General features: G+C 30.3%; 1 protein-coding gene across 1 annotated transcript in view; it reads left to right on the top strand.

Moving 5' to 3' along the window:
* Positions 1-13,939, top strand: part of LOC148302709 (ras-related protein Rap-2a-like) — a gene marked incomplete at its 5' end in the record, with an annotated part of 38,262 nt that extends 24,323 nt beyond the window's left edge. Inside the window, 3 exons of the mRNA XM_088271217.1 lie at positions 8,645-8,736; positions 10,780-10,972; positions 13,062-13,939. Coding sequence (XP_088127343.1) covers positions 8,645-8,736; positions 10,780-10,972; positions 13,062-13,297 — 521 coding nt within the window. The remainder of the gene's footprint in view (positions 1-8,644; positions 8,737-10,779; positions 10,973-13,061) is intronic.
* Positions 13,940-25,991: the final 12,052 nt, after the last annotated feature.

Raw genomic sequence — 25,991 nt, 5'->3', positions numbered from 1 at the left:
CATAAGGCTTTCACGAAGTTAACAAATAAGGCAGTATTTCTTGACGTCTACAATTATTACACGTCATCTTTTTAGAACAATATGTACCAAATATTAATTAAAGGTACATATATCCTTTTATCATCATATATACAGGAAATTGAGGTAAACTTTTCGTACACGAATTCTTGGTAAGAAACTGTGATCCCTTCCCAAAAATTCAAGAAAGTTTATTTTCAGTGTAAAATTTATATATTACAATGATCCACAAAGTAAGTGTTTTGAATATTCAAAATTTAATATTTACCATCTCAGTGTGGTATGTGTGAGGAAGCAAACATACCACTCGCTCTACATCGCCGGGGTAACATTATGAGGGCCCTGTTTCCATTATTGTAACATGTTTTTTTTACCCCTCAAATCTGTTTAGTTTGGAAATATTTAATACTGTCACAATGGGTCTCATGCGTCCCCATTAAACCTGAGACAGGTTAACAAATCAAAACTAGCTCTCAAATGTCGAGAATAAGTAAAATATGTGACATGCTGTGAAATAAATGGAATTGTGCTTTCTCCGGAACATCTGAAAACGCGTCGGCGGTAAGTGACGTCCTTTTGAATAATGTTCTCGAGGAGATTTCAAAAGGCACTATCGCCAAAAAAAAATATAAAAAAAGATTGTCGCATTTTTTTGGGAATTTTACAAAACAGTTACATCAAGTCGTTCATATATTCAAGTAATAAAAAACAATAAGTGTAGTATTGCAATTACAAAAAAGTATTCTAGCGTATTATGCTTTTTATAGAGTGATGCTTTTTTTGTGGAATCTGAGCCCCCCATCCACCCGCAGCAGTTATAGAGTCCTAAGGGACTCTCTGTCAGCTGCACATAGAGGAAAATCTTCAAAATATTTCTGAAGAAATAAATAATGCTCTATTCAATTAATGAGGGGGGAGGAAGATGTACGGACAGAGGCCGACACTTCGTCCCCACCCCTCGGGATCCCCTCATTACCTCTTTTACTTTTAATTAAATTTAAACTTTTAAAAAATAGAGTGATACTGCAATTGTTGGGTAATAATATATCCAAAATAAAACAAGGTTTGTTGGATTGAATTCTACATTTATTTATGTATGTGTTAATACGTGACGCGTTTCGTCTTCTTAGGACGTTATCAAACACTCAATCACACGTGTTAAAATATATATAAATAAATGTAGAATTCAATCCAACAAACCTTGTTTTATTTTGGATATATTACCCAACAATTCAATATGGAATTATACCAACTGTCTGCAGTTACAATAAATATGATACTGCAATGTTGGCAGGTTTTCATAAATTAAGAACATATTTTTAAACTTGACATTTAATGTGATAAATAAATTCATTCAATTTAAATTCATTATGAAAGAAAAATATATAAAATCGAAGTTTTCAACCCTTGCGTTGTTTTATTTATAGCAAAGAATTTTGTCTAGCCTATTTAAAAAAATATATAAATATTAATCACTTGTAATAAACCACTAAGTGGGTTTTATTTTATTATACACCACTTGTTTCGAAAACTAACGGATTTTTTCATCTACTGGTGAAAATAAAAACTGTCATTTGTTAAGCCTCACACCAGTCTAATGATGTCGGTAATGACAAAATTCGGTAACTTGTCAAATAAAATAAAAGTGAAAAAAAATTATATAGGTAGTTGTTGTTTTATCAATAGATCATTTTTAATTAAAGTTTTACTTACAACATTTTGAGTGTGTCCAAATATTTTTTCACAAAATCTGTATTATCTCCATATGTGAACAGTGATCACTTAAACCAGCCTATGACGGTCGTCAGCCCCGTAAATGCCCAGACTTCCATATTCTTCTTCATCTTTGATGAGATTTCAAAAAATAATATGAATTACTTGTTAATAATACCACATTTTATATTGGTATTTACCGAGTAAAACGTCAATTAAAATTGATAGATACTACCACAAAGTACCTGCCAAATCAATTCTTGAAATAATATTATATATCATTTCACGGTGTTGAAGAGTGCCATATGCACCATCGGGAGCGTACGAGGGTTGTTAGAAGAAAAAAAAGGATTTGAATTTTGGAGTAGATACATAAATCGAGGATCGGTTTTATTCTTGACATGGCATTCCCGAAAGGGAAGCCATGTTATCATTATAAACCGGAGGTTTTTTTCTATCCTTTCTCGTGTTCAAACGCCCGAGCCTTCTGAAGGGGAGTGTATGAGGGGTGAGTTGCTCGCGGAGATGTAACGTTTTTACTTTTCGTGAGTGTGTTTGCGGGCTGGATAAAATATCGAATGTGATTGGAACTCACGGCTGGCAACATTTCGAAGGTAGACTCTTTGAGGTCTTTTAAATTCGCTTTCACTAAGCCCGATTCCGTTTGGCAAACATTGCTTTATAAGTCGAAACATACAAAGGCATATTTGGTTGAACGACTATTCACATGTATATATATATATATATATATATATATATATATATATATATATATATATATATATATATATATATATATATATATATATATATATATATATATATATATATATATATATATATATATATATATATATATATATATATATATATATATATATATATATATATATATATATATATATATATATATATATATATATATAGTGCATAGGGCACTGCATTGTATAGAATCAGTGTTATCTTGATCGTTAAATACGCGGTGCTTACCACCTGTAGGCTGGTTTAAGTGATCACATTGTTTGCACGTAGGGTTAAAAACCACATTTCAGAATTTTATATTACTTTTATCGTTAGAAGTGAAGCATGGTGTTTTTAAAATAATGAAACTGAACGTATGGTAAGCCTAGCTTAACCCTTAGTTCATATCGTAGTCGTACGAAAGTGACCAACTAACAAAACGTAAAATGTTCAGAAGGGCCATTTAAATCACTTTCGCTTGGCAAGAAAATAAACATCAATGCAGCTAGTCATTTTTAACAAGTCAATATATTATACTTCTAAGTTTAAAATCCTTTGGCATTTTTTCAGGGCAATATTAAGCTAGTAAGATATCAAATAGTCAATGATCACGTTTTTGTAAAAAATGCACTTGGTCACTTTATCCTGTATGACTACGATATGTGAGGTCAATTTGGCCTTAATTCATTTTTAATTCTAACATGCAATTTATACGTTCATTCTCGAGACTCTCCAAATTCCGCTGACCGATTCATTATCACGTGGAAAGCTCTTCGCGTTGATTGGGCAAACAGAACGTCCCACTTCGCCTCCTTCCATCTCCCGACCTGATCCCGACCTACCTCCAACCTACTCGCTTCCATTGTGGACCATAGATGGCGAGAGAATACAGAGATTCGGCACGAAGTGTGGCGTGGCGATTTAAGATGAATATTTTTTCCTTTTGTGATTGAACTTTTTCAGTTTTAATGATAAAAAAGCACTCCCCTAAAGTCGAGAGCGAAAGATCGCTCTTCGTGAATCACAGCCCGTGTTTTAACGGTATTATAAAATTCCTTTAATTATATCAAGTGTGCAACGTTTTATTCCTGATATAAAGGAACGCGGTACTCTGCGATGTTAGATGGTTTAAAAATTAAGAACCATCTTTTTAAGATTTAATATTTCCTAATGCATTTTACCTCACCCTAATGACAACCAATTTATACTGCTTCCAGCTTTTTGTGATCATGTCAAAAAAGCATATATCGCTCACTCCTTTCAAGAACGTCATAAATCAAAAATCGTCAATTTTCAGTTGTGCATGTTTTCGGAATGCCCAGAAAATGTACTATATCCCAGCAAAAGCGGCATATTTTTAGATTAATATTTACCCGCTACAGGGTAGAAAGTCTTGTTTTTGCATTTTGAAGAAAAGATATTGTTTAATTATTTTTTTAAATATACTAATTATTTTTCAGATGGAGAACAAACCTTCAGGTTTTACCTTAAAAGATCTGTTGCACAGTAGAAAGTTCAATAAGTGGCTTGATATTTATTTTTAATACATGTTTTATATTTTTAAACTTTAAAAACGTTCTCCTAAAAAATCAAGTTTTTTAATTTATGACATTCTTGAAAGGAGTGAGCGATTTCTCTAATCTTACATGACTTTTTGAAGCTCCACCAGCAATTGCTTGAGTTGTCAGTAAAATTTGCCTAGTTTATAGTTTTTTGAACAGCCAATTTTATTGTATTTAACTTAATATTATATGATATATAACATCTACGAAAATGCGTTAATATTATTTAAATAACTTACAATAGCTCTACATAATGGAGTCCTAGTTCCAACTCTAAGGTATGAAAATGAAGCATGGAGTGAAGAAAAGGATGAAAGTAGGCTGAATGATAAAAACATTTGTTAGTTTTCGAAACTAGTTGTGTTTAATGAAATAAAACTCTTTACAACATTTTGAGTGTGTCCAAATACTTGTTCACAAATCTGGATTATCTCTAATTATAGGAGTATTTTTCATAACTTTTTTTTTGAGAATAAAAAGCTTCTTTTTATTTCACCAATTTTTGTCTCAATTGAAGTTCTAGTGATTCAAGAACAATGTTTCAAAATTGGTTCATATATATAGAACTTCCAAGAAATCGAGTAGTGTGGTTGTCAATAATGGGTGGAATTGGTGAATGTTACACGTGTGTACAGTGATAACTTAAACCAGCCTATGACGGTCATCAGCCCCGTAAATGCCCATACTTCCATATTCTTCTTCGTCTTTGATGATATGTCAAAAAATAATAAGAAATAAAACTCGTTAAGTGGTTTATTACAAGAGTTTAATTTAAAAAAATCAACATGTCATTCCACAAAATTAATACCAAATCAATAAATAATATGTATGATAGATGTTCGAATGGTGGAAAAAGGAAAGAATGGAAGGATAACCTAAGCATTTTCGATAAAATTAAATTTTAAAGTACATGAAAGTGGTAAGATCAGGAGTCGGAATAATCAGCGGGTATGTATGAGGAGGTACGTGAATTTGGAAGAGGCGAAAATTGTAAACAATATAAACACATAAAACAAAACCTAACACATACCTCTTTGGGTAAAAAAAACTTTGATTATTATGCAATAAAACTGTACAACCTACTTCCATTACCTACATATCCATTTAGATTAGAAACTAAATATGAAAGAGCTATTCATAATTGGATAATGGAAGTGGGCATATCTGAAATAGATCGCATCATTCGGTAAGTATTGTAAAATGTGCCCTCGGCACGGAAAACTCAGTGAGGGCACATTATTGCAATCCGTAATTTGTAATTATATGTATGATGAAATATAAATAAATAAAAGAATACTAAAATTATATAATAATAATAATAAAACCCTTATCCGCACCCCAATGGTGCATAGGGCACTGCGTAATATAAACGCAGTGTTATTTTGATCGTTTACACATGAAGGAAAGGTGATCAGCTCTTCGCTTCAGGTTCCAGTCCAGGGTAATATTGAATAAATAGTACAGTGAAAAAATCACTTATAATTATTTAACCCCCCCTGGGAATCGAACCCGGGACCTCCAGAACGGTAGCCGAGCTTGCTGACCATTACACTACGGAGGCGAACAAAATTATATAATTCATATATAACTTCTACTTAATATATTCGTATTTCTTTATGTACATATAGCTTCTAGAAGTTATGACCACTCTACTGTGGAAGTTCGACTGTGTTAACGGAACTTCAAATAATGTTATGTTCAAGAAGGCGTAGAGAAATAAGATTAAATTTCAGCCGCTTCCTCCGGATGCTTACTATGGATGAGCGCGAGGTGAGGTGATTGCTGGACTAGGGTGGATCAAATGACATTTAGGAAAAAATAAAAAAAAATAATGCAAAAATATTTGCTTTTGACGTAACTAATTAACTAACTGACTATCATGCCGCTTTTCAACAGGGGTAGGGAGAGAGAATAGAACGCCACACCAATCTGTCATTGCAAACAATCTTAGCCTCTTCCACATTTGTGCATCTCCTCATACACACCTACCCATTATTCCTTTTATTAGTGCCAGAATAAAATCACAACTATATACTCGTACATAGTTTTTTCCACATACATTTTATTTGACCAGCGACCGGGTTTTGCCGTAACCGGCATCATCAGACTAGGTCAATAGGCTAGGTCAACCGACATCATCAGACATCACCAGTCTGATGATGTCAGCTACGACGAAACCCGGTTCCTGGTTTTCCAAAAGAAAATGATGAATGAAAATATTGATTATATATCGTCTGTTATAAACACAACGAGTCTACATAATACAATATTTTATAGGTTGAGTATGTTAAATTAGAAATTCCTCCCGTCTGACAAAGATCCATTATCCAGAAAACAGTATTGTTTATCAAAATTCCTTCATCCTCACAAAAGGGTGTTATTACCATTTTTCGAACCTATGCTACTTCTGATTTTCAAGCTCTCCAATTTGCATTTTTAGAGTATCTGTCCACCCTAACGTAGCATCTCTTCCTGAAAATATATTGTAAATATATGTACTCATATATTGAACGTCTAGACTAGTTCCACGTAAGAGTAGGATGCTACTAAACATAATATGATTCCGTTCATAGCTCAAAGTGTAAAGAGCGTTGCCCTAAAATGGTTTAGCTTTCCAACCAATGTGATAATGTGATACTAGCTAGTATCATGTTTATCCTGAATGATTTTGCATTTTTCGTGGCTCAGCTCAATTTTTACAATCGTGTATATATATATATATATTATATATATATATATATATATATATATATATATATATATATATATATATATATATATATATATATATATATATATATATATATATATATATATATATATATATATATATATATATATATATATATATATATATATATATATATATATATATATATATATATATATATATATATATATATATATATATATATATATATATTATATATGTATATATATATATATATATATATATATATATATATATATATATATATATATATATATATATATATATATATATATATAATAAATATATATTCTCCAATCCTTATCCATACTTCAATGGTGCATAGGGCACTGCATCATATAAACGCAGTGTTATCTTGATATAATGAAAAAATCACTCATATTTAAATATATTTTATGACAATTTGATGTAATAAAATCAGTTGGAAAGATGTAAAAACTGAGAGAAAGTGATAAATATCATCACATTCGTGTAATCAAAAAACTAACAGTTATTCATCAGTCACACCTTTATATTGCTCACTCCTTTCAACAACGTCAAATATCAAAAAACTTTATATTTCAGGAGATCGTTTAAAGTTCAAAAATATACTGAAATGTTTTAAAAATAAATCTCAAGCTACTTATTGAACTTTTAACTGTGCAACAGATCTTTTTAGGTAAAACCTGAATGTTTTTTCACCATTTGAAAAATAGTTAGTATATTTAAAAAAAAAAATTAAACAATACATTTTCTTCAAAATGCAAAAACAACACTTTCTGCCCTGTAGCGGGTAAATATAAAGTTAAAAATATGCTGCTTTTGATGGGATATGGTACATTTTCTGGGCATTCCGAAAACATGCATGACTGAAAATTGACAATTTTTGATATATGACGTTGTTGAAAGGAGTGAGCGGTATGTGTGTAGACTTCATGGTTTATTCTTGTTTTCTCTTGTACAATATTATTTGCTTCGAACGCGGAAATATCCTGTCATGAATAGTAAGATGTATTATACATATGTGTGTGTACATAAGAAAACCGGAGGTGGCTGTCCAGAACACACTCATATCAAAAGGAGTCGAAAGGACTTTATACGAATACATATATTCATACCATATTTGTAGGGGGTGATTTTGCAACGAGAAACCTTTCTATAGAGCCTCAACTCTGGACCCGGAATGGAGTCTTGATATCCACCCTTAAGTGAGTACTTTTCCCCTAAGAAAAGGAAATGTCAGAAAAAGGTTGAATAAAAATGTTGGGGGTAGAATTAAGCATGTTAGGAGCAGTCGGATTTGAAAAATTACGCTGTGTGCTGAATGTATGACGTTCGTTTATCATAATCAACTACGAAACGGCGAACATTCCCTTTCTGAGAAGCATGTGTTTGGGCATGTATAGAAATATAAAACAGAGGTATGCTTTAAGGTAAAGGTGTGGTATTCATTACTTTTCTCGGTTTATACTTCTTTACAGCTTGAGTTTTCGATGTCAAATTACCGAACAAATTTTTCTGTTTTTTTTTTTAATGTTTAAGAGGTCGATTTCTCAGATATGCATATAATTGTTCTATTTTAATTTTTATTGTTTTATTTGATGTTTTTTTATTTAAAATTTAATTTATTTAAATTTTATTGTATGTCTTTTTCCTGTGTTACGTTTTTTATGTCAAATTGTCAAATTAATATATTTTTCCGGTTTGAATTTTTTTAACGTTATTGACGTCAAATTCAAACACATTTTTAAATCAAATTCTCGAATCTATGGCTTTTTTTTAAAAAACGCATCGTGCACTGAATGGCATGATAAGCGTGTTCCTGAAACTTATTGCTTAAGTTTTAATTCTTTCTTCTTCATCAATGTTGAAATATCAATAAAAATCTTTTATTTTTCAGATGAAGAATACGGCCAGAAAAATGTGTCTGTTCTACTCGACGGTAATGAAACTGAGTTGGAGATTATTGACCATCCTGCCTCAGAAATGTCGGTAAGTTAATCATTATAGGGTTATATATATATATATATATATATATATATATATATATATATATATATATATATATATATATATATATATATATATATATATATATATATATATATATATTTATATTTATATATACATATATATATATATATATATATATATATATATATATATATATATATATATATATATATATATATATATATATATATATATATATATATATATATATATATATATATATAAATATAAACATATCTGACAGGACGTGTAGAGCTTCTGTAAGAATCATCCCGGAATCATTCCCATGCGATAGGAACCTTTCAAACACATATTGAGAGAAATATTTTTTTGAACAAATTTTTAATTTTTAAACCAAAATTTTAAATGAAAATTTGTCAAATTGAAATACTTTTTCCAAAGAACTAAGCGTATTATGTGTGATATAAATGTTCAATAATGGGTGGAATGGTAAACATTAAAATGTGTAAAGTGATCGCTTAAGCCAACGAAATGGCAGGTTGTAAGCTGTGGGAAGCTAAGACTTCCATATACAAGTTTCATATCAAGTTGAGACACTTTTAATTCTTTTTTAAATTTTTTTTTTCCATTTCACGAGAATCACTCAAGGTGATTGAAAAGTGGAAAAAATTCCGTGGGAAAATTATCGGAAAACCGGAAAAGCGGAATGTGGAAAATCTGTGCCTTTATTGTTCTCGTTGGCGGGAAAATAAAATAATAAAAACAACATGGCGACCGCTAAACGCCATTCTGTTAAACGAAATACCTCATACGCCTGCATTCTCCGATAAAAGCGTTTTTTCGCGCGTGATAAAACGTTAAAAGCGTATTTACACCCATAAGGTTGCAAATGTGTAACTAGGTATTTTTGCTGTTTAAATACGAGTATAAAATAAAATAAAATCTTTGTCCACCTCCATAGTGTCATGGTCAGCACGCTCGTCTAACTAACTGGAGGTCCGGGTTCGATTCCCAGGGACGGTTCAAACACACATAAGTGATTCTTTCCCTCTAACGTTTATTTTATATTACCCTGGACTGGTACTTGGAGCGTAGGGCCGATCACCTTTCCCTCATGTGTCAAGCTGCAGTGCCCTATGCACCATCGGCTTAGGGTTGAGGAATTGAATGGTTTGAATGAATAAAAAAAATAAAAAATTAAACTATATGTTTGAGATCGTTAAAAAGCTTAAAAATATAATACAATGTATAAAAAATAAATATCGAGCCACTAATTGAACTTTTTATTGTGTAACAGATCTTTTTAGGTAAAACCTGAAGGTTTTTTCTTCATTTGAAAAATATTTAGTATTTTTAAAAAATAATTAACAATACCTTTTCTTTAAAATGTAAAAACAACACTATCTGCCCTGTAGCAGGTAAATATAAAGTTTAAAAGTTTGCTGGGATATAGTACATTTTCTGGACATTCCAAAAACATGCACAACTGAAAATTGACGATATTTGACGCTGTTGAAAGGAGTGAGAAGTTGACTCGAATTCATATTGTGATTCATTGGTCTTATTTCTCTCTTTCAAAATTCAATTTTTAGACAAATGTCAAGTTGTGATAATTTTATTTTAACGACCTGATAATGGAATAATTTTCCGAAACCGGTAGTCACGAATAAGTGTTTATAAAAGTGGTATTACACAAAGTAAACAATGGATTATATTTCATTTTTTTCATTCAAACCATAGTCCGCACCCCAATGGTGCATAGGGCACTGCATTATACAAACACAGTGTTATCTTGATCGTTAACACACGAAGGAAAGGTGATCAGCCCTCCGCTTCAGGTACCAGTTTAGGGTAATATTGAATAAATATTAGAGTGAATTTTTTTTCACTCTAATATGGATTATAAGGAGAGTGTTTTTTTTTTAAATTCTCTTTTGGTTAATACAGTGGAGTCCTGAAAACTTGGACCAACGTGGACCAAAGGGTAGTTGAGTTATGAATGAGCTAACTATAAGCTGATTCAAATTAACGTACGAGTTTATATTTTATATATGTTTCCAGGTGGAAAGTTTTTGCGCAACGTACAACGCTGACGTGTTCGTGGTTGTGTACTCAGTGGAAGACCGACAGAGTCTGAAGGTGGCTGAGGAGATCTTGCTGTACCTCCTGAAGGGAGACTACATGTCCACCCGGGGAGTCATCCTGGTGGCCAACAAGGCGGACCTGGAGAGGAAGAGGGAGGTTCCCATGGTTGGCAAGTATCAGAAAACTAACTATATTACTCTAAATTAACTTGGAACATTTTATTATTTTAACCATATCGGCTCCCTATGTGGAGCATATGGAGTCTACAAACTGTCCCCAAGCTTTTCTGTCAGCTGCTAGCTCCTTTGCATCCTCCAAAGTCAGATTCGCGTCGCAAAGTTCTGACTTGTCAGCAGTGGTCGTCCTGGGCGGCGCGAACCTGATGCCTTGTAAAAGAGGCAAGCTTGATAAAGGCTCTCGGGAGGCATACGGAGTACATGACCAAGCTCTACTTCATATATGTTGAGATGTCGAAATATAAAAATAACCCCTCAGTAGAGAAAACCCAGATTTGTGAACATACTCAAAATGTTGTATTTAAAACATATGTGAAAAAAAATTGTGTCAAGGGTAGGACCAATCATTTTGTTTTCGCATAATTTAACGCTTATGTTAACACTGACGCGGTGCCATATGCACCGTCTGAATGCAAAGAGAGGTCGAAGGAAGAAAACTTTGTTGATTTGAATGTGTTATCCTGTGCGGAGGAAGTAGCCCAAGACCTATAACTCACCCTTTAAGTAATTTACTAGAAAGATAACCAAAGGCTTAGCATGGTCCTTATAGACCTTTGAAACTACCATAGTAAGCAGCTTACAACCCTCATAGTATGAAAGTTTTCCTCCCTTAGTAAGTCTAGTATTTAAGACAGGATAATCAATAGTCCGCAAATTAATTTTCTTTAAGCCCAGGTAAAATTCAACGTATGTAATTGAATTTTTTGGTTAAAAACATCGTTTTTGTATTAATAAAATAAGGTTTTATGAACATAGTATACAGGATAAAGGAATAACATGAAGCGCCCTTGAGGTAGTATTTTACGAAAATGGCGCTACATAAAATATCCAAAATATTAATTATTTTTAATATTATAATACATATCGCTCAATCCTTTCAATAACGTCATAAATAAAAAAAACGACAATTTTCAGTTGTGCATGTTTTCGGAATGCCCAGAAAATGTACTATATCTTAGCAAAAGAGGCATATTTTTAACTAAATATTTACCCGCTACAGGGCAGAAAGTGTTGTTTTTGCATTTTGAGGAAAAGGTATTGTTTAATATTTTTTTAAATAAACTAAATAGTTTTCAAATGGAGAAAAAACCTTCAGGTTTTGTATTAATAAAATAAGGTTTTCTTCGACATAAATATATGGTTTTGAAGAGAAAAAAGATGTTTATAAAAAAAAAGAAAAATAATTTTTCTATATTTAAAAAAAATATATCTGACTCTTTAGGTTTTTCTATTATTGTAATTTACTGTACCAATAATATGACTATTTTTTTCTTTATTTTCTGTAAGCATTATCAATTAAATTAAAAAAGATATATTGGTATAAAGGATGGTTTGTACATGTGGAACGAATAAGTGAGAAAATCTTTTTTTTTAAATTGAATGTAGTTGGAAAAAAAACAAAGGAAGACAGAGGAAAAAAACTTGGCACGATCGGGATTGTCAAATACTTGAATGCGGTCACGTTAGGAGTCGAAATAATCGGTGGGTATGTATGAGGAGATGCATGATCAGGAAAGTTTTAGGAAAGACAGAGTGTTGTGGCGTTCTATTCCTTCTGTTCATCCCTGCGTGATGGTTAGTTCGTAAGATTTTATAATTTAACACTTTTTTGCTTTTTTCTCCCAGGTGGGATAGGATTCCTCCTGGTATTTTCACAAACTTACAATTGTTGAATTTCGTAACCGGAATAGTATAAGTACTTTGTGTAACTCATTTATGTGTGTGGCTTGATTTATGTAATGATTCTGTATTATTCCCAAACAAAGAATAAAAACATATTTATATTATTTTTTGACATCTCATCAAAGATGAAGAAGAATATGGAAGTCTGGGCATTTACGGGGCTAACGACCGTCATAGGCTGGTATCTTCCATATCCTTCTTCATCTTTGATGAGATGTCTAAAGATAATATGAAAAATACTCCTGTAATTGGAGTTAATCCAGATTTTATGAACAAGTATTTGGACACACTCAAAATGTTTAAAAAAAAACATAATTGGTTGTTTGGTCTCCCTTTCAGTCGGCAGGCGTCTGGCCAACAACTGCGGCTGCAAGTTCATCGAGGCTTCCAGCGGCATAGCCCACAACGTGGACGAGCTGCTGGTCGGCATCCTGGCGCAGGTGCAGCTGAACCCCAAGCGGGCGCGCCGGCGGCCCCCCGGAGCCGCGGGCCCCGGCGGCGGAGCCCGCCTGCTGGCCAAGCTGCTCGGCTTCCGCCGCAGGGCCAGGTCCTGCGAGAACTTGTTCGTGATATAACTGGCAACTGCTCGTAATATGGTTTTGCACACCTCTTCAATATTCATGATCTCCTAATACATGCCCTCTAATTATTCCTGACAAGACCACACACTTTTTTTAGATGGGAGTTGCATTTATTATTTTACCTTGATAATTATGTACAAGGTTTATACATCATTAAGTGGATTTTTGTTTCTTCTAACTTAAAAAAAAGATGTTTCATTTTTATCTGTGTTGGGTAAAGGTTGGTTAGGTCAATCTCACTGGCTGCCTGCTGAAACAATCTAGCTTTGCACACCTCTTCAATATTCATGATCTCCTAATACATGCCCTTCGATTATTACAACTCCTGTGACCTGACCACATTCTTTATGTTCCACATGTATTTGATACGCTTTTTTGTTTAGATAGAAGTTGCATTTATTATTTGCCTAGCTTATTTCGTAGGTACAAAGATTATAGATCATTGTGTTTTTTTTGTTTCTTCTAAACTAAAAATTGATGTTTTATTTTGATTTGTATTGGGTTAGGTTAGACTGACTTTCCCTTGATCATGATCTCAATATCTGAATATTCTTATTATCTTTTTTCAGTTTCAGAATTTTGATATTGAAAAATGGTTCATACGTAAAAATTGAACTGCAAATGTATTACGAAATATTTCTGGAAATAATTATTACTTAAAATTTAGTTTGTGTGATAGGTGTATGTAAGTTAAAGTTTATATTACATTATGACATATTTAATAACATTTTATATTAACTAATGTTTTATTATATAAAATATTATGTAAATATCTATTTTATTCTAAGGAATTGAAAATACACCAAAAACTTTATATTTTACTTTAGTAAGTTATTCAAACATTAAATTATATGGACCGTACTATTGATATAAATAAAGATTTCATGCATTTTTCTGAATTTATTGTGTTTTAAAAAAAAACAACCAATAGCTCTTCAAAAATCACCCTTTATATATATATATATATATATATATATATATATATATATATATATATATATATATATATATATATATATATATATATATATATATATATAAATATATAAAAATATATATATATATATATATAATTTAATGTTTGTAAATTATTTCATTCAAATGTTGACCGCAGCCGCGCCTCAAATGGTCCATCCGCTCAGTCCAATTTTAGCATACACTTTCCAACATTTCGGCCGGTATCATCCATTTAACAAAATTACCGATTACCATGTAATTTAAGTAAATAAATATGATATGCATAAGTGTAATAAATATGTATTTCGATAATATTTTTAATACTATGCAGTTTTAATAAGAAACTCTCTAAATTAAGTGTTTTTTTTAAACTTAAAAATATATAAAATGAAGCTGGATAAGATCTTTGAAAACGAAAAAAATGTTAATTAAAATAAAGTTAAGAAATTTATGCTTAAGATGTAAAAATTGTAAATAAATTCCAAAAATAAATAAAAAATTTATACATATTTTTTCAGCGGTTCTTTTTTTTCGAGAAATCCTATAATGGAACTCGAATTATTAAAATAAACGTTTGAAACAATTTGTTAGTAATTATTTAAAAGTATATTGTATTAATGATAATATTTATAGATATTCTAAAATGATATAGCCCTAAAATGAACTTATGATTATGTGGCAAGAAATGGACGATTTCCGATAAAATAGGTAAAAAAATTGACTTTTCTGACAAAATATTGTAAACGCCAAATAGGTAAAAAAATTGTTGTTTTGAAAAAATCCCTCATTCCATCACGTATCCGGACCAGCAGATAACTTGAAGCGATTCATTCGTGAACGAACGGATCCTAATGACCCGTTTACAAACAGTAACTGAGTGATCGGTTCTCGATTTTGAGTGTATTTTATAGAATTATTTGACGTTCAAGTGACTCTGAAATGTAGCTATGGCTTATGTTATACCTCTTATCACAGTCCTACTTAGGCTTCAACTTTATAAGTTATATAACCTATACCTACTCACTGGCTGGATTTACTCTTTATGGTTAAAGTTACTAAAATTGTATGTAATTCATGAGTGAAAATTCTAAGCAAAAACACTTGCTATCTCGCTAAAAGTGTAAATATTTCAGAAATTCATATTTCATCATTGACTTTAAAAGCGTGTGAGTATCGTGGAAGAAAAATGATGACTATGTGCAAACAGTCTAGGCCAGTTTTCGGCGCCAGTAGTACTGGCGTCAGTAACTGACTCAATGTAAAACCGCCTTAAAACAAAACGCCATATCGCTCACTCTTTTCAAGAACGTCATAAGTCAAATATCGTCAATTTTCAGTTGTGCATGTTTTTAGAATGCCCAAAAAATGTACTATATCCCAGCAAAGAGGCATATTTTTAAAAATTAATATTTACCCGCTACAGGGCAGAAAATGTTGTTTTTGAATTTTGAAGAAAATGTATTGTTTAATTATTTTCTTAAATAAAGTAAATATTTTTCAAATGGAGTAAAAACCTTCAGGCTTTACCTAAAAAGATCTGTTGTACAGTAAAAAATTCAATTTGTGGCTTGATATTTATTTTTAATACATTGTGTTATATTTTTAAACTTTAAAAACGTTCTCCTGAAAAATCAAGTTTTTTGGTTTATGACGTTCTTGAAAGGAGTGAGCGATATGCGAATTAGGCGTTTACAATGTTTTGAATACGTATTCCTTAATGTACGTACGAATATTACTACATATACCTACTAATAATATCGTCTGAATGAATATAGTTTCTGAAAGTGTATAACTACATCTAGACATAGTATAGTATACAGGATTAAGGAATAACATGAATCGCCCTTAATAAATTATTTAAATTTATTTATTATTTTTAACATAATAAACGTACATAATAATCATTATAATAAAACCCTTATCCGCACCCCAATGGTGCATAGGGCACTGCGTCATATAAACGCAGTGTTATCTTGATCGTTTACGCATGAAGGAAAGGTGATCAGCCCTCCGCTTCAGGTACCAGTCCAGGGTAATATTGAATAAATATAACAGTGGAAAAAATCACTTATATTTATTTTACCTCCCTTGGGAATCGAACCCGGGACCTACAGAACAGTAGCAGAGCGTGCTGACCATTACACTACGGAGGCGGACATACATACATAAAATAGATTAAATCGATTCCGATACTACATTTTCTTGTATTCCATATGTATGTAGAAATGTTTTTTTTTCATTCAAGGTAAATGTGTGTTTTAAATTAGTGTATCCATAATAAGAATGCACCAAATTTATAAAATATAGATGTATGAACGACTGAAAAATGTAAAATAGTTATATTTTGAATATTACCCAAATATGTTATAATGTTTGTAAGTTTGTGTATACATTTTCAAGATATGTATAATTTGTTTTGTAAAAAAATTGTAAATTTATTTTTCGTTATCTAACTATACATGCTTCACAATTTTTAAACTACAACGAAAAAAAAAAAATATATATATATATATATATATATATATATATATATATATATATATATATATATATATATATATATATATATATATATATATATATATATATATATATATATATATATATATATATATATATATATATATATATATATATATATATATATATATATATATATATATATATATATATATATATATATATATATATATATATATATATATATATATATATATATATATATATATATATATATATATATATATATATATATATATATATATATATATATATATATATATATATATATATATATATATATATATATATATATATATATACTTTTTTTAAGTATTGCCAAAGGAATGTTCAATAATGGTGAACGTCATACAAGTATATAAAGTGATCACCAGTAAGCCATCCAAATACCAGGTATGAAGCTCTCGGAGATGCTTAGACTACAGATGCTGATACATCTTAATCTCTAAATGCCCGATTTGTACATCCCAATTTCATTTCTCTGAAATATTCTATAATAATGTATTATAAAATAAATTTTATAATTGCTTCAAATTTTAATGTGTAAGATGATTGAGTTATCGAATAGTAGGGGGTTGTGCGGAATTTATATTAACCATTTTAGTGCTGAGAATTTAATATTTTCTTTCATGTATGTTAAAAGAGGTGATTTTTTCTTGCAAACATGGTTCATTTAAAGTTAAATGTACATTATAAGGGCAAAATAACGGGTTTTTACAAAAAATATCTTTGTATTTTTCAGTAAAAATGGTAAATTTTGTTTGATGGTGAATATAAGGTAAAAACAACGTGTTTTCACAAAAATTTACCTCTATTTTTCATATATTATTAGATTAAAACCAATATTTTTCGCTTTTTCACTTTATTTTATTTGCCCAGCGACCGGGTTTCGTCATTACCGACATCATCAGACTGGTACTAAAAATATTGGTTTTAATCTAATAATATATTAAAATGCAATTCCATCACGAAGTGTCAGTGGATAATATAAATCTATTTTTCAGTAAAAATAGTTAATTTTGTTTGATTGTGAATATAAGGTAAAAAACAACGGGTTTTCACAAAAATGTTTTTCTATTATTCAGTAAAAATAACTTATTTCATCATCATCAGACTGGTGATGTCGGTAACGACGAAACCCGGTCGCTGGTCAAATAAAAATAAAGTTGAAAAGCTAAAAATATTGGTTTTAATCTAATAATATATTAAAATGCAATTCCATCACGAAGTGTCAGTGGATAATTTATATCTATTTTTCAGTAAAAATAGTTAATTTTGTTTGATTGTGAATATAAGGTAAAAAAAACAACGGGTTTTCACAAAAATATTTTTCTATTATTCAGTAAAAATAACTAATTTTGTTTGATTGTGAATACAAGGTAAAAACAATGTGTTTTCACAAAAAAATATTATTTTTTTAGTAAATTGGTTAATTTTGTTTATATTGTGAATATAAGGTAAAAACAAAGGGTTTTCACAAAAATGTATTTCTATTTTTAGTCAAAATGGTTAAATTTGTTTGAATCAACTTATTGACGAAACGCAACAAAACCTCCCAGCTTGACCGCCAAAATACACTAGCGTTATCGTCGGCATATCGACGGTCGCTCTTTAAGCATAGTATATCTAAGTCGATATATCGATTCTCAGCACTGTACTGGTTGATATATAAATCAATTACTTTTGTAACGGAGTAATGTAAACAATTCACTCGAGTGTTATGCACAGTAAGTTAACATGTATGTACCCATGTATATAAATTAAAAATTTAATCGATATAATCCCTGAAGTTTACAAAAAAAAATTGATTTTTTAAATGTGTAATATATTTTTGTCCTATGTAATACTTAATTGCAACAATATACTATATTCTACATACCCACAAATGTATACACATATATATATATATATATATATATATATATATATATATATATATATATATATATATATATATATATATATATATATATATATACACATATATAGATATATATATAAATATATATAAATATATATATAGATATATATAAATATATATATATATATATATATATATATATATATATATATATATATATATATATATATATATATATATATATATATATATATATATATATATATATATATATATATATATATATATATATATATATATATATATATACATATATATATTTGAAAATATCGATGTGTTTAATAATAATGCACAATTTTGTCTAGTAAATGTTTGTAAAATGAATATACAGTGTTGTATTAAAATAAAATAATATAAATATTTATTCAACGATGTTTTACATACTGTTTTTCTATCAAGTAAAGATAAAGATAAAGATATCTTCACTACGAATTTAAGGGTCATCCATTTATTGTAGTCGTTAATATGGTAGCTCTATTTGTGGATATGTACACTATTTATATTAATAAAAAAATTAAAATGTTAAAGTTTTACTATTAAAAATACACAAATAAGAGTGTCGGGTTGTGGTCCCGTGGTTAGTGTCGCAGTCTCTTAAGTCAGAGTTTCTCGGTTCAAATCCACTCTACCACAATTTGATACCTATTCCTAATGATGAGCCGCTTAGGCTCACAGAAATAGTATGAAATTGAAGTATTTTAGTAAATAATAAAAAACACAAATATTTCCCTTTATAAAAAAACAAAGGTAGATTGTACGGATCTAGCGCAGTTTTTAAAATAAACTTAATATACTAAATAAAATTGCATTAAAACAACTAAAACGTACATTTACATATTTACATGGATACTACAGAAAGATAGCATGATTCGAAGGAATGGCCTTAATGATGTTGTCTATAATAGAAGGACCTACAGCCTGAGGTTGAGAAGAGCTGACCCCAACAGTCTACAGAGACGATAAGTCACGATGAACCCAGTAACAATTTAATTCAATTCAATTCAATTTTATTTAACAAAAAAAAATATATACATAACAAACCAAATTCAAGGCGTAAATAATAAAAGTAAGCAAGAAGACTTAAAGGTGTAGAAGAATCCCGCTTCGGAAAACTCCTTCGGACACATGAAACAGATCAATATCCAGTGTGATAATGTTCAACATAACGGTAGCTCTTCCTACAGGCATAACCATTGGCAGGTTGGTACTGTATAAAGGAAAATGAAACAATCTAAGCCGACGCTGTCTTAGGTAACTATCGGGAACATACAGACCAATGTTCCGGATAATTTCAGGATTATCGATCATACGCGCAACAATCGATAGAAATGCGTAATAAAATACACATTCCTTCTAGTCTCTAAACTGTTGTAGCCAAGCACACCCTGGAGAAACTCGGTCGGGTAGAGCCAAGGATAATAGCCGTCCTCTCTCATAAGAAGAATATATACATACTGTAATTGGACATTTGAATAACGTTAACGTTTTGCTATCATATGAATTTATTATACTTATTGTAACTACCGACATCTATCGAAGTTTAACAATATTATCAGCATAAATGTTTGAATACGTGCATCTTCATTGCGTTTGACACAGATGGCGGTAATATTATATTTATTTTTTCCCTAAATAAGTTCAAGCGATGAAAAGCTTTCTGTTTTGACCGGTTAATTTATTTAAACAATAAACACTCTTGCCACGATTTGCTGTGACTCTTTGTTAAAATAAATCAAATTAAAAGCCCATATTTAAAATTAAACATGCATATTTGTTGTACTTGAGCCGTATTATATTCTCGTTCGAAAAACTGAAAAGATTTTTTACTTTATATTAATTTGACATGGTAAATACTTTCATATCGTAAAATTTATTGTGATGCGTGTTTCGATGTATTCCGCATCATTTTCAAACATCATATCGCTCACTCCTTTCAAGAATGTCATAAATAAATAAAAACTTGATTTTTCAGGAGAACTTTTTTAAAGTTTGAAAATTTAACACAATGTGTAAAAAATAAATCTCAAGCTACTTATTGAACTTTTTACTGTGCAACAGATCTTTTTAGGTAAAACCTGAAGGTTTTTTCTCCATTTGAAGAATATTTAGTATGTTTAAAAATTATATAAAACAATACCTTTTCTTCAAATGCAAAAACAATATTTTCTGCCCTGTAGCGGGTAAATATTAAGTTAAAAATATGCCGCTTTTGCTGGGATATAGCTCATTTGGGCATTCCGAAAACATGCACAACTGAAAGTGGATGATTTTTGATTTATGGCGTTCTTGAAAGGAGTGAGCGATATGTGAAGTCTAAATCTTAGAGTTGTCCGTGGGATGTTAAAGGACGTAGAAGCTGTTTTTTTTTAAATTTCTTATCAGTGAAAACATAGACAATAGGGGGGAAGCTTTAGCCATTTTCGTTTTGGTTTTATTATTATTTATCTTTTTATGAATTTCTATCGTTTAAATATGTTGAAAATTATGACTTTTCTTATTGAAAATTTTTAGGATTTCTAACTAACTAGCTAATATCGCGCCGCTTTGTCGAAGGGGTATGCAGAGTGAATAGAACGCCTCACAAATCTGTTTTTGCACACAATATTCGCCTCTTCCCTTTTAGAAATAATTGATCATGCCAAGTTTTCCTCGGACTTCCTCGGCTTCTTAACCAACCCCATTCGCCTCGTATATTTGTTTTCTATCCTTTCACTTCAACACACATCTCTTAATATTGTCGATAATGGTTATCTCAGCCTTGCATTATTTTCTTATATCAATCACCAATCGAACATCTATCATACAACGTTTTGCCGCACATTCGTCTGCGAGAACGTCTGATTTATATGTCATTTGTGTTATATTGTAATTGGCAGTGCACAACGGAGTCCTGGTTCCAACTCTAATGTATGGAAGTGAAACATGGAGTTGGCAAAAGAAGGATGAAAGTAAACTAAATGTAGTCGAAATGCGATCTCTCAGAAGAATGTGCGACAAAACGATGTATGATAGATGTACGAATAGTGAAATAAGGAAGGAATGCAAAGCTGAGATAAGCATTATCGATAAAATTAAGAAAGGTGTGTTGAGATGGTTTGGACATGTAGAACGAGTGAGTGAGGAAAGAACGGTAAAACAAATTTATGAGGCGAATGTTAGCGGGAAAAGAAGCAGAGGAAGACCGAAAAAAACATGGCACGATCAGGTATGCCTAAAACTTGAAAGTGGTCAGGTTAGGAGTCGTAACAATCGGCGGGTATGTATGAGGAGATGCATGAACGTGGAAGAGGCGAAGAATGTTTGCAAGGACAGAGTGGTGTGGCGCTCTATTCTCTCTGCCTACCCCTTCGGGGTAGCGGCGTGATGGTTAGTTAGTTTAAATTATAAGCGAATTTTGAATAGCGTGTCACAATGGATTTTATGAAATCGTTGTACTTACCAAGTAAAAATTTGTTTTAAAATGGATAGACAGTGACTGCTAAATCAATTAATGAAATTCTTAAGGATTTTCTTTTAATAAATCATAAATATGTACGAAAATTAATGAATTTAACATTGGAACATTCATTTATTCACGATTCACTACAAATTTGCACATGCCTAATTACATTGAATCATTTCATAATTTCCTGACTTGATGAATAAGACGTTCTCCATTGACCTCGACGGGAATCGAACCCGTGACGGTTGAATATATCATTTGCGGCATTTACCATCCCAATCGCAATTTAAAATAAATAAACATTGCGTATTACCTCGTGGGCCGCTTCCCGCGGAAGTGATCAACCCTAACCGGAAATTGCAACCTGAAATCGGATGTGTTTAATATTATAAATTTGCGCGTCACGATTTCAGGAATTGAACACGAAACCAATTCGATGTGGTTACGCAATTATTTTCAAAAATGGAGGTACAATTCAACAAAATATAATTCAAGACAGTCAAACAACTATACGCTAAATCAACCCTTAATATGCATTCAAGAATTAGGGGTGAGTGTCCATGAACGGGACGTTTTTGATTTTGCCTCTCTAGTTCTTCTCTGTAAAATAAATCACAAAAAGTAAATGTGGTTTTACTTTAATCAATTTTTAAGCTACAAATATGCAGTACTTTATTTTCGAAAAAAAAATACTTAACTGCCTAATAAATCTATTTCAAATAATATATTCAAATGTCACATTCATAAACACCTTTCCACGAACGGGACACATGTATACTATGAATGGGACATTGATTAAAATGCAAGATCGATGTATTTTTTTTCTAAACAAAAATCATAAGAAAGCATATTCCAGCAAAACACAAATCATAAAAAACACACTTTGTATTAGATTTACGTTTTGTACTGATATTTCTGCGTTTTATGGAATAAAATAACAATATGTAATTTTTTCAGCATTAATTTTATTTGACCAGCAACCAGGTTTCGTCGTAACGGACATCATCAGACTGGTGTGAGGGTAGACAAAATTCTATGTTTTATACACAACAAGTCAGGAGTTGAAAACCATGATATTATAATTTTCTGAAAAAATTGATTTAAATTGAATGAGTTTGAGTATTGTATAATAATAATAATTACATGTAAGTTATGGTAAAGGTTTCATGCATGATTTGATATTATTTTATATTAGACATGGGGTTTGTATGTATTATTTAAATTCACATATCGTAGTCATACAGGAGAAAGTGACCAAGTGCATTTTATTACAAAACCGTGATCATTGACTATTTGATATCTTACTAGCTTAATATTGCTTTTTACGTTTTGGTAGTTGGTCACTTTCTCCTGTACGACTGCGATATATTAGATTAAAATGAAACATAATACAAATATATCTGACAATTTATTTATTTTTATTTTAGCAGACTGAGCCACAGTCATGTGTAGTTGGATATTTCTAGCAATCATAACAAAAAATTAAATTGATGGTCATTTCAGGACCTTCTAAAAAAATCAAATTTATCAAAAATATTCCTATTCATTTTACAATAATTTAGAATGTCATTATAACGACGTTTCCTCAATTATTTATTTCATATTAATAACTTAATTAATATAAACTAAAAAATTATACTCATTACTGTTATATTACGTTATTGTTACGGATGGCTTCTTTAATCCTTGCAAAATTTGAATTACGCGCTGTTGATTTTTTATCTAACCCTAAATTGAACGATTTTCATCTATATAAAACAAAGTAAAAATTTCTTTTGATAAGTTTTTTACGCCTAAATAGTTTTGACAATAATTTGGAAAAAATGTTATTTTTTAAAATAAAAAACACCTTTTTTATTTCTATCATAAATTAGAATGAATATTAAAAAAATTAAATCAGCGTGTATAATTTTACAAAAAAACAAACACAAACTTATTTACATGTGAAAAAATAAACTGTTATTTTTGGGACTGTTATACGTATATTATAATACACCTTTCTTAGTTTTATCAATAATTCTTATCTCAGCCTTGCATCCTTTCCTTATATAACCATTCGAACATCTATCATACATCGTTTTGCCATACACTGAGAGTTCGCATTTTTACTGCATTGTGTGCTGCCAGATTAGCTTACGCAGATTGGTTTTCACTATTAATTATTTTAAATGAATTATTATTGATTCTTTTTTAATTTGATATTTTTGCTTTAATAATAAAATTGAAATTGAAAATAAAAATGAAAATAAAACTGTTTGATGGATTAATTTTTAATTACATTTCAACAGCCAGCTTTGAACTTATTGAAGAATATGACAAGTAAAAAGTTGTAAAAAAGACCCAAATACCTATATAAGGTTAAGGTATTCAAGAAAATCAAGTGATTTTGTTATATATTATTTCATGGCTGAATGACACGCGTTTTAAGGTCACAACTTCCCTTATTAAATAAACATAATAAGTACTTGATAATAAGACATACAGGCACATGCCCGGATATGTGACCATGATGAAAATTGAATTATTTTAAACATTTCCTTAGCTGAACATCCGTCATTAAAAAAAATTATATGGAAAATTAAAATACGACAAGAATTAAAATTTATGAGCATATCATGGACTGAGCAATTTTATATCATAACCCTGAATATTTTATATTTTGTTTGTCTGTGTAACTGTATTTTATATATATATATATATATATATATATATATATATATATATATATATATATATATATATATATATATATATATATATATATATATATATATATATATATATATATATACATATGTATATATATATATATATATATATATATATATATATATATATATATATATATGTGTGTATTTATATACGAATTTAAGTGGATGATGAGCACTTACAAACGGTTATTTTTGATAAATAAAAATATACAACCTTCTCTTTAATTTAACAGTAGTTATAAAAAGTTTGAACGAATTTTGGTGTTTTTTTTTTATAAGTCTTTATTTACTATTTACTATACTCGTTTTTTGTTTTATATTTTATATTTTGTCCTGTGTTAGTTTTGTTTAATTCTTAGCTTTTTTTAATCTTTCTTATTTGTATTTCAATCTTTTTAACGTTAATCTCATGTCCCAAGATAAGTAATCCTGATAAGTAATGTAAATTACTTCTTCTTCTTCTTCTTCTTCTTTTAGGACTAGGTCCTGTCATTCTCGGGTCGCTCCTGGGAGGTGGAAGACCAGCTATCCTTCCATCGTTTAGGTGGTCTTCCTGGGGGGTCTAATCCCGCCTATGCTGCTGTCCGCTGCCACCCTCACCAATCGATCCGAACTCGCTCTTCTCACATGATCTCTCCAGAAACGTCTTCTTTCTCTTCCCCATCGCGAATCATCTTCAACATCGCAGATTTTTCTTATATCTGAGTTTCTTACTCTGTCGCGAAGTGTTAGGCCTACAATGGATCGTAGAGTCTTCATTTCCGATGTCCTAAGAAGGCTTTTTGTTCATGTCAAGATCTGTCTTACGCAGGTTTTATAGATCCTCACCTTACTCTCTTAAATAATTTTTCTTATTATTATTTACTATTTATCATTTATTGATTACTCATCAATAAATTATATAAGTATGTGGCTTATGTTTGTTTACAACATTTCAAGTGTGTCCAAATACTTGTTCACAAATCTGGATTATCTCTCCAATTAAAGGAGTTATTTTACATATTATTTTTTGATATCTCATCAAAGATGAAGGAGAACATGGAAGTCTGGGCATTTACGGGGCTTACGACCGTCATAGGCTGGTTTAATTTATCACTTTACACACGTGTGACATTTACCAATTCTACCCATGACTGA

Source organism: Brachycentrus maculatus, unplaced genomic scaffold (genome assembly GCF_059751285.1).
Source record: "Brachycentrus maculatus isolate JH-2025_06_01 unplaced genomic scaffold, ASM5975128v1 h1tg000421l, whole genome shotgun sequence".
In the NCBI taxonomy this organism is placed as follows: Eukaryota; Metazoa; Arthropoda; class Insecta; order Trichoptera; family Brachycentridae; genus Brachycentrus; species Brachycentrus maculatus.
The sequence above is the reverse complement of the archived record's forward strand: the minus strand, read 5'-3'. Positions and strand labels throughout refer to the sequence as shown.